Source organism: Euwallacea fornicatus, chromosome 1 (genome assembly GCF_040115645.1).
Source record: "Euwallacea fornicatus isolate EFF26 chromosome 1, ASM4011564v1, whole genome shotgun sequence".
In the NCBI taxonomy this organism is placed as follows: domain Eukaryota; kingdom Metazoa; phylum Arthropoda; class Insecta; order Coleoptera; family Curculionidae; genus Euwallacea; species Euwallacea fornicatus.
The window spans coordinates 3784304-3797309 of record NC_089541.1 but is presented as its reverse complement, the minus strand read 5'-3'; the positions used below and the strand labels follow the sequence as shown (position 1 = coordinate 3797309).

Below are 13006 nucleotides of genomic sequence, written 5' to 3'. Positions count from 1 at the left end.
GCGTACGTTAATGTGAGTCGACTAATGATAATTATTGCCCTCGTCGATGTCAATACGAACGAATATCAATAAAGATCAACAAAAAAAAAAACTTAAGTTTCCAGTCTATTTTTGTCTTCATCAGAACATGCTACTAACTTCTGATTATTGTTACGTTCTTGCCAATTAATGGACAATTGTTACTAACTTGGAAACTATATTATTATCTCAGAGTGTCATGTGCTTTTCGATTACAATACCAACTGTAATATTTGATGCATTGTACACCAAAACCCATTGAATAGTGCCTCAGTAGGAAAAGTTCTCCTGAGGGCCTCAAGCAAATTTGAATCTGTAGTAACAAAAATTTTAGAATTACCACCTTAAATTTTAACAATAATTGTTATTACCACAAATTTCATTATCATATGACCACATTAAAACATATATGTATATTCAGTTCGCAGGGTTAAGATATTATGCGCATGAACATGCTACACTCCTGCGGAATAAAGTAGTGCAGTTATTGCTCGTAAACCGTTTATATGCACCTGCGAGCTGCAACTAATATTTTGTTTCATTTTTAGCTTTAGCATTTTTAGCTTGCATGTTGCGAGCAGCTAACATGCACTGAAATTGTGTTTTTTGATAAATTTAAAGACCGAAAAGGATGTTTAGTAATAAAAACGTTAAGAGTAACAAAACGACGATCCCAGGAAAAGCACCATTGTGTTGGAGCTCTAAGCTAGATATGCTTACAACAATTGTATACGGCACGGTATACGGCAAAACGATCTTTAGAGTAGTAATAACGAACCGTTACATAAGACTGGAGAATATTGAAGAATTTTAACAAATTATGTGACAGTTTTTCGAACAATATTGCCAAGGATCATTATTAATCCTACTGCAGATTGCCATTCTTCAGTTCAAGCTGGACGATGGGTGAACGAAAGCAAACAGTAATCGATTCATCAACTATCTATATCGCCACAAGAAGAACCACACATACGCGTTGAAGATTCAACAGAGCGTCGGAGCTTTGAAGGTTCAATGTTACGCAGCCGTTTTTCTACTCCTGGAGGAGCTTTCAACTCTTGAATGGGATAAACCGCTCTCCTTCGTGAAGAAAACGAGCAGAGTGGCGAAGAAAAAGAGGCCCACATGAAGCAGAAATGGGTCGATTGGGGGGCGAAAAGAGCTCCAAACATCTAATCGCACAGCTTCGCTCGCCCTCGCTTTGCTACTCTTATTTCTTTCTAAAATAAAATTCGAGCATATTCTAAATTTTAGGATTTAAAAGGAATTCCCACTTACATGGATTACTCAAATCCACCACCCTTTCCAACTAATGAGACAATTAAAAGGGTTACAACTGCTAATAATCGTTAACCCCACTTCAGATCTCTCTTGTTAAGTACGAGATACATTATGTTTCAGAACAATTGCTCTATTTTCATATAACACGTTACGAGGCCAAGGGCCAAAATAATGGATTGGTTCTGTATAAAGCAATAAAGGTGGGCCTTGCGAGGCACAAAAAGGGAAAAATGGACTCGGCCAGTTATTTGTTCTGTTCAAGGACAAACACGTCTGAACCAATTGAAAATGGGAACAAACAAGTTGTACTTGAAAACGTAAGACGTGAAAGTGATTGCTAGAGCCTTAAGGAAAAGTTGGCAGATGTATTAGAGAAATGCGACTGAAAGAGTCACTTTAGAGATTGTCTGATATTGAAAATTCTAATAAAAAACCTTATTTCTTGAAGGTGCTTATAGAGGGCGTTCGTTTCATCTCTCTAACCGAAAAAAATGGAAACACGGAACCACCCATCGCCTGTAAAGTCTCCACCTTAATTCCATTCGGTTTATGGACACGTCTTAATACGAAACAAAAATATTTCTTTTTAATGTGAAGATCGAAGATCGCGCCCATAAGAAAAATTAAGGGTGATGATGATTATCCTAAATCTAAACGTCGGATTTCAAATCTGATATCGCCGCGGTGTAGGAGAGAAAGTGGTGCAATGACAAAGTGTCAATAATTTTGAGTTAACTCTCCAAGTAAACCAAAGGAAAATAAACACTTTTTCCTAAAACTTCAGCTATATATCTTTGTAAACCGCCAAAATATCGTTGGACTCCAAATTGGTCAACTCTACTTTAACCGATCTCATATGAATGTGTTGCTGTTACCGAGATTCACACGGTTGAACTCCAGAAACGGACACCCTGTATAGACACTCAACAAATTCCTTCACACATTTACCTCTTGGGAACCACCCGAAGGCATATACATACACGACGAATATTAAACCTAAAATGTAATTTCAAATAGCCCGAGGATCGCTGCTGTTGACTTCGTCGTTCATAAAACAAAAATACGACTTGCTCGTGATAAGCTAAAAAAATCAGGAACACAAACCTCCGCTTCGAGGACCTATCGAAGGGCTCATTCATTTAAAAGGCCGGAGTTCATTTATATAAATTGAGGATTAATACAAAGCTCATCTAATTGGCCTGTCAACAACAGATTCACTACAAGATTTATGATTCGGAATTGATTCAAACTCTTTGATGTGAATTGTTTATTTTCCGACCGGTTACAATACAAAGTTATGGCCTTTGTCTTTTGATGTTGGGCGGTTAATAAATGCTCGGCCAATAACTCAGCTCTAGCTATTTACTTGAACACGTTTCAACACAAAAGGCTGGGAAACAGGAATTAGGGCGATTGTTTCTCCCTCGGCTCCGATACAAAACCAAGTATTTTTGCTCATTATTATTGCAGAATTTCGATCAAATGAAATGGCGGAGGGTGATGGAGAAGGGGGTAGAGAAGGGGGGGGAGGGGTGTTAAGGAAAAATTTGGAGAAATTATTCATTTAAGGGCCGCTTCATTGCGATTCACGCAGTTTATTCAGAGCCTCTTTAGGAAAACAACAGCTTAAACAGACATATGGGGTCTCTTCCCAGATTCCGGCTCTAAAAGCTTCTTATTTCTTACTCTTATTCTAAAACTTTCTAAATTGTCTAGATTTTATCGCAAATAATGGGAGCGAGTTTCTTCCGGAAGTCCATATTACTTCTTTTATGGCTAATTTTTATAAAAACCTTATCTGGGAGAGGGCTATTGTTTGTTTTTTGTTTTCTTTTTGACTCAGCTGAGCTATGGCCCACTTTTGTCATCTTTTTAGACGAAAAATTATTATAGAGCAAATAGAAATAGGGCAGTTATTCTTACGGTTTATGTTGCATTTTATAACGCGACCTACGTGTGTGTATGCATGTAGAAGTTACCCAAAATCTGGAATAGTGTCATATAAACTATCCGTTATGGCTCATAAAGCATTTTCGTACACCTGCGCGCTGAACTAACACTTTGTCCCAACTGTGAAGTAATAACTTTTATTTCATTTTTAGATGAAACGAACTGGAGTCTGTATAATTAGTTAATGATTTAGGGCGACGCCATATAATGAAAACCTCAGGGTGTATACAACGTACTTTGGTATCTTTTCTTATTGCACAACAACGCATCCCTGAGAGAGCAGGTGCGAGCGAAACTCGAACAGATTTTTCCATAAGGACGAATTAGAGAAAATGAATCAATAGTGGATCCGGGAATTTTGCCTCAAGAAGTGGGACGATTCAACGGTTCAGTGGGGAATTCGTGTTAAGAAGATCCAGGGATGTTGTCTGAGAAGCAAAGCCTCGAAGATTAATTAGCAAATGGCTAAACCGAAAATGCAAGAAGTGCGTCGGATGAAGGAGAGACAAATCTTGGAATTTTAATACAACAGGGTAGACCTACTACTTTGACCTAAAAGTAAAATGAATTTATTTATGAAATGAAAAATCTTCATTTAAATAAATGTCATCGCTTTCAACGTATTCCCCGACTGACACAATGCACGTATGCCAACATTCTTTCCAATCCTGCAAATAGTCAGAGAAGTCTTTTCCGGGATGGTCTTTAATACTTTCTTCGATTCGATATTTATCTCCTCAATCGAGTCGAAACGGTGTTTCCGGAGTGGTCTTTTGAGCTTGTTGAACAGCCAGAAATCCAACAGTGCTAAATCAGGTGAATAAGGGGGTTATGGACCGATATGGGTCGAGTTTTAGAGCAAAATGTTCATAAAGGATCAATGCAATATCGAACGGTGCAATGATCAAGAATAATCGACTCCCCATAATTCTGGCCTGAGGTTAATAGTTTTAGGCAAACGACGCAAAACACTCAAATAATATTTTGTGTTAACAATTTGACCTGGCTGAAGAAGTCGATCATTCACAACACCGCAAGAATCCATGAAAATTATCGACATGAATTTGATTTTTTAACGATTTTGGCGCGAGTCTTTCCGTCTTGCTTCACCTTTTCGGGGTCGCATTTATAAAACCAGGTCTCATTTCTCTTGTGATGTGTTTCATGACGTCTTGGTAATCAGAAATCATTGTTTGACAGATTTGAACGCCACGCTTTTTGAATAAAAAAATTTAGTTTTTTTCGGAACCAATTGATATGTAACGCGCATGAGGCATAAGTATCTCTTAAAATGATTAACGTTGATCCATATGAAATGCCTTAAGCATCAGCAAGGTCTCTGATTGTCAATCAATGATTCTGAAGTACCAAATCTTTGATTTCCTTGACGTAGCTTTCATCGGTAGATGTTGATAGTCGTGTGGGTCTTTGTCCGTCTTGAACTCTTTCTCGGGTTTTTTTAAACTCTTTGCACCCTTTATAAAAAAAAAACTGTGACATAACCGCATCACCAAATATCTTCTGCAATATCATCAATGTTTTCGAAACCGAATATTCATTCAGTAAATTGAATTTAATGGAAATTCTTCGCTCAACAAAATCAGGCATTGTAAAAATTGAAAAGCTCACTTTTTTATGTTTACAAAAACACATCCAGTCCTACAAAAATTGAATATATTAACATGACAATTTACATAGATGTCACAGACAGTAGTATGAATCTACAAAAAAATAACTTCATTATTTTACAGTACTCGCAAAGTTTAAATGAAAAATTCACCTTCTTTTTTTCTTGCAGTAGTATTTTAGCGATTCGATAAGAAATGCATCAAATTAAAACCAAAGGATTTACCGTAAGATGACGACGCAAAGTTCGAAAATTACCATAGCAAATGAACAAGTCGTCGAAGTAGAGACCTTACAGCACAGTTGAATATAAGAGTTGACGGTATTAGTTTCTCGCCTTTACCTCATGAAAAATAAATAAAATTTTTTGAAAGTAGGAAGTCTCAGTTGAAAACTCGGAGCTTCTGGTTAAAGAAAGAGAAACAAGTCTTTATGGTTGTATTTCGATAAAAAGAGATTAATCTCGAAGACTCAATATTAGAAAAATCAATAACAGCAAAATGTAAACTAGAACATTCAGTAAATAAATTAACATCTAGAAAATTAAAGGATTTTTCCTGAAGACGTAGGGAAAAGTCTTGATGCTTCAGTGATAAATGAGTTCATCAATTTTAAGGGGTTTTCTTCAAATAATAATCAGGCTTTGAAAATTTAGTAAAAAAATTTGTTCGTGAATCGAGTAGTGCCAAAAGTTTTCCTAAAATAATCAGAGAGAATCTTGTTAATTTTTAAATAAAGATTTTGCTGGGTCAAAGAGAAACACTTCTTTAAAATTAAATGGAAACCTAAACGGCAGTAGAATTGGGGAATTTCCTATTCAAGGGAAGACTTAAGGAATAAGAAATGAGCCAATTCAACCTTTAGGATTTTACCTACAGATTAAGAGAGAAACCATTCAGTACAAAATTGTCAAATAGTAAAATCAGAAACTTTGCCTCAAATAAAAAAGACAAATTTTAAAAATTTAGTAACAACTAAGTCCTAAATTTTAATCAAGGCAGTAAGAAGCAAAAATCTCTGAAACCATAAGGAAACCCATCTTCAAAATTACGTGAACAACGAACCAAAAGTAGAATTAGCTAGGGTGCTTGATCAAGAAACATCCGACTTGCGGCCTTCGATCGACAGAAGATCAATAGAACTTTCCTGTAGCGGCGTCATTCCAACCATGTAAACCAGGGAGTGTCTGAACTAAGAACCAGACGATGTTCAATATTTTCTGCTCCTTAAATGAAGTAATAGAAGTTTTCAGATCAATAACATTCAAAGAGACGCAATTTTATCTCAAACCTAAGACTGACATAGCCAATGTTTCTTTTTCAAAATAACACAGTTGACTAAATTAATCTCGTTCAGAAGACTCAACAGTTGTGCAACGGCCGAGATTTCTTCCGAATAACGCTCTATGCTTGAAATAGCTTTAAATGCACATATATTTCCCTACAAACTTCAAACAGTTCTGCAATACTTGCCCAACCGTTGCACAACTGTTTTGAAACCTCTGCGAAATAAGGCAGTTAACTCAATTCAAATTCGTTGCATTTGAATTTCATGTAAACTATGCCATTTGACGTATCAAATTGCTATGTCTAAACAAACAGTTGCGACTAATGTTTTTCTGCCTAAAAAAATTTCAGATTCATTTTAAATATTTGCCTTATTTTCTAAATAAATATTGTAGGAGGACCCTGCTGGCCCTTTTCTGAATTTGAACGATGTTGGAGAAGTTAGTAAATAAATAATACCAGATATGAACGAACATGGATTGAATGTGAAATTAGGCTGATAGCAATGTCATCTCTTTATGTTATTGAACTTTTTGAAACTATTCGCACTGACGTAGAACTAATATAGGCAAAAAACGAAAAAAATATGTAGAACTTGCGGTAAATCGAACTTCTTTTATGGGCTTGCCAGTCGTTTAATTCAAAAACCTCTTAATTAACGACTTGAGTGCAAATTAAGTGAACTTTATTGGCCTTAGAACCTTGAAAACTCCACGAAATAAAGAATAAATATTCAAGTAAAAAAGCCCTTAGACTCTTCAGTTCAGAACAACGACGTGATGCGATTATCAACGTTTCCAGAGCGCTATCTGAATCAAATCCAAATAATTTTATTCTCTGCTTAGCTTCCTCCTCTTTTGCTCTGTTTACTTCCGAACTTTCAACTAGAATAGTCCACTTTTTTCACCCCAAGAATGGATTTAAATTTATGCGAGTCTAAGCACAACCTTTTATTGCAATATTAAAGAGTGATACAAATGATCTTGAAATTACATTAATCTACCGATAATGATTTTGCAAATATGCAGTATATTACTCAAACACCTATTGAATACCACAGCTAATAACTCATTTCCACTGAACCTACTATTAATAATTACACTAGCTGTACCTAATTAAGAGCAAATTGCTCTCTTTCTTCTCGATGATTAAATGTTTCTAGTTGTTTGTTCTTAAACAGAATTACATAAAGTAAAGTTCATTTAATTGGACTGTCATTCCCAAAACTTAACGGACCCCAGAAAACTTTTGTCTCCTCTTTGCTAACTTTGATGAAAATGTTGCGCTCTAAAGTAACTCTGTGAAATTAAATTTGAGGTCGTAAGTATAAGTAATTTTAGAGGCGCCTAAAGCCTTAAGAGCCTTGTTTGTGTGAGCAAACAAGCTAGGAGTGGTTAAATTGAAATGTTTGTTAAAGAATACTTCGTGTTTTATAATATTTATGGAGGGTTGAATAATAAAAAATCTTTTCTGATGAATTAACATTTAAAAAGTCAATTCAAGTTAGTAATGGGGAATTGTGATTTTCTTGGAAACCCTGTAGCACCTAAAACATCCTCCTAGCGGAAAAAGTTTTTTAGGTTAGTTCAGGTTAGCAATTGTGCTTCAAGAAAGTTCCGTTTCAAACATTGAAACTTGTCTAAAATTTCTCACGAATATAAAATAATCACGGTAATCTGGATTCTGGAAAATAATTTCTTCAATTTTATTTGGATTTTTTTCTAAAACTTATCAACACACAAAGGAGAAACTCTCGGGCAGTTTCGGGTTAGTAATCGTAAATCAAAATGCTTTTCTTCGAGAACATGAAAAATGTTTAACCCGCCCCATTGTGAAAGAAGCATCTTATAGTATAATTCAAGTCAGCAAGTTAGATTTGCGAAATAGAATTCTCTCATTTTTCGGGACCTTGGCGTACAGTTACCCTCATAACTGTGTACAGGGTGTCCCACAATAGAGTTTGCAGAAAATATTTCACAGCCCTGTAGGAACTTCAAAAATAATTTTAACAGAAACATGTAGGATTATGTTGAAATTTCAAATTGAAATAATAATAAAATATACATAATAGCGCATAAAGCTATATCGAAAAAAGTTGCAATTTTTTTTAACGGTACACCCAGTATATTTTTGCATATTCAAATTCCTAGTCGAAATCTAAGTACATTTGATATAGCATATATAGCGTATGCGAACATGTGATCAGTAGGCAACCACCAGAGCGAAATCGGGGTTAAGGGTAAACCTTCACAAGGCAACTACTTACCACAATGAGAGCGATAAAAGCCCCAGTTTGCCCAAAACTGAAAAATTATTAGAACGAACCGCTCAAAGCAGAACTGTAGAAGCTTCATATCCGAGTTCATTTCTAAATTTATTACTATTCACTCGAGATTGTTACGATTTTGTTACAGCAAAATTTATTACTACCCAGATCAACGAAATTTAAAAAAAGCTTTAAAATTTAATAGTATGAATTTGGAAAAAAAGACCATTTTCTAAATGAATCAAGAAAAGTTTTAAATATACATGTTATTTTGATCTAAAAGTTATGTTCACAGAGCGAAGAGCCTTTAGATTAATTAGAGTTTTTATTTTTCAATTTCGAAATCGAATGTTTTTTGTTGTGACTCATGGCAAAACAGTGTCGTTTCCCACAAAATTCAAAAGGGTCATCCCAACATGGCGCTTTCTGAAAAAAATGTAAATTTAAGATTCAACTAAAGTTAAAAATAGACCTTTCGCTATGAAATATTATGAACGTAATCTTTATAAATCTTTATACATATTTGCCAAAAGTACAAGTAAGAAAACAATCTTCTTTCTGGTAAAAGTTATGAAATTTTCTCACGCAATGGTTTCCGAAAGTAAAATCGAGAAACTGAATGGAATCAAAATTATAAAATGTTTTCTTGGAAATTTCGGGAATTTTAACCCTTTAAGCCTATTTTCTCAGCAATACAAAAAGGTGGTCTTTTGAAAAAAAAATTCTGTGTTAGATTTTAGATAATTCGTCCTAATAAGAGAAAAGGGTAAGTGAAAACACGAATAAAGTCAAAATGAAAATTTCTCTTTCTAATTTCGAGATATGTTTTGAGTGATTCAATCTCGCCAGAGATTACCATCGTTCCACTTGAAAGAGCATTAAAATTTCCGACACACAAATTAAAAATATAACCAAAAACATATTAAATCTATAATTATAATTAAACATACCATCGCCAGGTGATTATCCAAATTGCAAATATTAACTAAAGCAATTAAATAAAAAGTGATCCTAGCTGTATTAGTGTCTAGTCAAATATCCGATGGCGTGTGCTGCCAATGGCAGTAGTGCACAGACTTTGTAGTGAAATGTTATTAAAATTAATGCAGAACGTAAGTAAAAATTTTAATAATCTTTAATACAATAAAAAAGCTAAAAATCCATAGTCGTGCTCCTTCGTAGCTACAGTGTTCCCAAGACATTTTCGCAGTAAAAAAATTAAAGAAATATTGGGCATGAAGAAGTTTGTGCATTTGGAATTTTCACACATTTTAGTGAGTCCACGCTTTCTCCAAATTATCTAAGTTCACAGAAATTTACACTATCTACCTAATATTCAATTTACAAATTCAAAGTTTAGTGATATGGATCGATAGGTAGTTCTAAACTTGCCGCAAATTTTCTTTCTTTTCTTCCACAAATACTCCATTAAAAACAACACGATGCAAAATACAAATCCAATGAGAAACAATGCAATGGAAGTCACTATGTCATTGATCCTAGCACTCTGATAGCTGGATTGCTGGTTGCATTGAGGCAGTTTTGGAGCTATCCTTGAGTTGATATAGTGGTGAACTCCTCCTTCTTTCATTCTAATTAGACTGAGACAGTAAGGATGATACAAACATTGTAATGATTATTAATTTATAGCAATTACCATAAATTTATAACTTTTCTGTACGGGGAAATATGAGACATTGGAAAGGCGACTTTATTCTTGGCTTGAGGGGCTGGAATTTCCATTATCTCATACTTGCACTTGTAGCCGCTTATTTTCAGAAACTCCTTCCTTGCCATATGACCAGTGGCGAAAAGGCCATAGTTTCCTTTCGTCGCTTTTAGCAACCCTTCGGTAATGTTCTTGATATCATTGTGTAAATAACCTCGCAGGTATATTTGATTCAACTCTGGCTCTATCACAGTCTGAAAGCTAATTCATAATTCTGAGTCATCTTGGAGATTTTTCTTACTTACTCTTAAGAATATTTCATCTGGGCTGTTTTTAATGTACCCAATATCGTAGTCGCTTTTCAATAAATCAGATATAGTCCTAATTCGGTTCAGTTTCACTGATAGCATCGAGGTGATAAATGCGGAATACGAGTTGTAAATGATTAGGGCAAAGAACAATGAGAACAAAATTATCATGTTTCCAGAGCCGGAATTTGGTTGTATTTGAGTGCCTAAGATTGAGAATGTAGGGCAAGTAAAATTCGTTGTATGAAAGACTCGAATACCTTGCATGCTGATTACTCCAATTATCCAAAACAGAGCATCAGATATAGCGATAACGTGTGATTGCATTCCAAGACACCTAGTGAATTTCTCCATTCTTGTTGCTATGTAAAGAGCCATAACAGCTGCAAAAATCATGACAGTGACGCAGACATGGAAAAGCAGGTCTGGAGAAAAAGGAGCCATGAAGATATTTCGAGCACTATTGGATTGTTCTGGCTTTAAATAAATATTTCGTCTGCAATTTGATTGTCTCAAGTAAATTAAATTAAAAAAAATCAGCGACTTGCTCAGAAACCATAATGTCATGGGTAAAAATCACTTCGTTATATAAATCAGGGGTTTTAATCACACTATCCAATCCTATGTCTACTTCTTGGTCTATTACTGCTCCGAGAAGTCCGCTCCAGTTTCCATTTACAGCTTTCAGTCCTAGGTTAGGAAAAACGATATCTTTTTGTCTAAAATTTTCTTATTAAAAATATTTTATTTGAAACAGTAAAAAGAATTACGTAGCGTTAAGATAGGCAGTGATATAGTCAGCAATCTTATTAAGATTCTCCATATCGTTCACATCTTCAACCAAGCTTTCCTCGCTAATCGCTTTAGATTCTTTGCTGGATTCTTGTTTGCCAAATATCAAAGGAGATTGCAAGAAATCTCTTCTAGTTTCGTCAGTTTGAAATTTTTTTAGTTGATCGGTTCCAACTTCATAATTCCAATAACCTTTAAGTTCGTTTTACTTCATGCACGAAATGAAATGAGTTTGAGTTTTACCTAGAGGTATGATCACCATAGTAGTGTTGCTGTTTTTTCTTATTTTGTAAACCTGTAGCATACAAAAAGAGCTTTTGATGTTCGGTCTAGGTTCGTTACACAAGTCAGAAAACGTTACGTTAAAAGTTTGATTTTTTTTCAATGATGTATTAAAAGGCAAAATTCTTTTAACTTCCTTATCAGCCACATTCATTGGCAAAGCTTGAAACCTTTTACACCCCTCCAGAAGTCGCACTTTCTATGGCATAATATTATTATTATTATTTAATTATATTTATTAATTATATAAATTTTGTATTATATTATTATAATAACAAAATTTATAATAGTTAAAGTATCCGAACTCAGCTTACAGCATCTCTAGATGCGTTTTTTGCGATCGACACGGCTATGACCAAGTCCATGCCCATGGTCATTTCACTGTATCTCATCCTCTCCAAAACCAATTTATCCGTTTTATTGGTCAGGTCTAAATCCGGGTAAATGTTAAGCCATTTGAAATGAAGGTCATCGTCAAAGAGGTTCAACTAAAAACAACCGATTGAGAAAATTTTAACTAGGAGGTTTGTTAGGGACTTTAAGTTATTGGTTTTTTGTTTGTTGTTGTTAATTTTGGTTTTTGTTCTATATTTGTAGTTTATCCCTTAAGTTACGCCCATATACAGCGATACTTATTCTGAGAATACCATCTGGGTGCCAGACCACATGGCCCATCAGGCCAAAACTAAGGGTACGTTTTGGCTGGGGAATATGCTACTAGTCAAAGGAAGCTTTTTCGGTCGAGACTATTGCCATGATGGGCAATTTGTTGGGGCTGCAATATTCCCAAAAAAGCGACTAGTATAGATATTCCCCAAATGGCCGCGATTTATGGGATACGGCGTAGCCATAGCCCGTAAAGGTTCTTGGTGGTGGTACGCCCCTGGTTGGAATTCCTCGGGTTTAGTACTTAAGGGATGATCGAAGTAATTTTTTCTCTTTTTTTTCGTCTCTTCGTGTGGAAGCATTCTCTCTTTTCCTACTTAGACCAAAATCTTTTATTATTTGATGTAAATGCAAGTTACAGTCCATTTTATGTAAACCAAATTGGCGTTTTCGTGGTTTCATTTATCGAAGGAACCCCTTAACAAGGTTACAATACTGACCTGGTCCGAATAGCTTTCCAAGTTCATGCCTTTTGTTATAAAAGAAACAATTAAAACGGTTTTGGCTTGAGCTTTGCGACTTGAATCTCTATGAAAGTTCTTCTGAAAGGCCACGCTAAGACCATTACTGTTGAAGCAGTTGTTTAGGTAGAGTCGAATAATTTTCATATTGCATGCTATAAGAAAAAATAGAAAACGATTTCTCAAGGAATTTGATAGCAGCTTGCCCTCCCATAACATCAAATGAAGTATACGCCAAGCACACCGAGGTTATCGAAATCATAAACAAAAATGACTATTGTTTAAATATCATTCCGTTTGTTAACTAAAAACAACCATTATTACCTGAGTTTATCGAACTATCGACAATGTACAGCAAATTAATACTACGCCATGACGCATAGTCAATAATTAGCTAAATG

At 35.0% G+C, this 13006-nt stretch overlaps 2 protein-coding genes across 2 annotated transcripts in view; one reads left to right on the top strand and one right to left on the bottom strand.

Annotated features, from left to right (window-relative positions):
* LOC136339960 (uncharacterized) overlaps positions 1-13006 on the top strand; it is a 195100-nt gene that overhangs the window by 165705 nt on the left and 16389 nt on the right. The gene's annotated exons all lie outside the window — the stretch shown is intronic.
* LOC136338970 (probable glutamate receptor) lies at positions 9478-12887 on the bottom strand. Its single transcript, XM_066281837.1, has 9 exons — positions 12585-12887; positions 11793-11966; positions 11440-11677; positions 11175-11388; positions 10953-11123; positions 10665-10900; positions 10402-10610; positions 10085-10350; positions 9478-10028 (listed from the first exon to the last, which is right to left on the bottom strand). The coding sequence occupies exons 1-9, from the start codon at positions 12822-12824 to the stop codon at positions 9764-9766; spliced, it is 2013 nt and encodes a 670-aa protein (XP_066137934.1). The 5' UTR covers positions 12825-12887; the 3' UTR covers positions 9478-9763.

Coding starts and splice junctions, on each gene's coding strand:
- LOC136338970 (XM_066281837.1), bottom strand. CDS start 12,824: ATGTTATGGGAGGGCAAGCTGCTATCAAATTCCTTGAGAAATCGTTTT. Junction 11,124..11,174: donor ACTGCCTATCTTAACGCTAC/GTAATTCTTTTT, acceptor AGAAAATTTTAG/ACAAAAAGATATCGTTTTTC. Junction 10,351..10,401: donor CAGATGAAATATTCTTAAGA/GTAAGTAAGAAA, acceptor ATTAGCTTTCAG/ACTGTGATAGAGCCAGAGTT.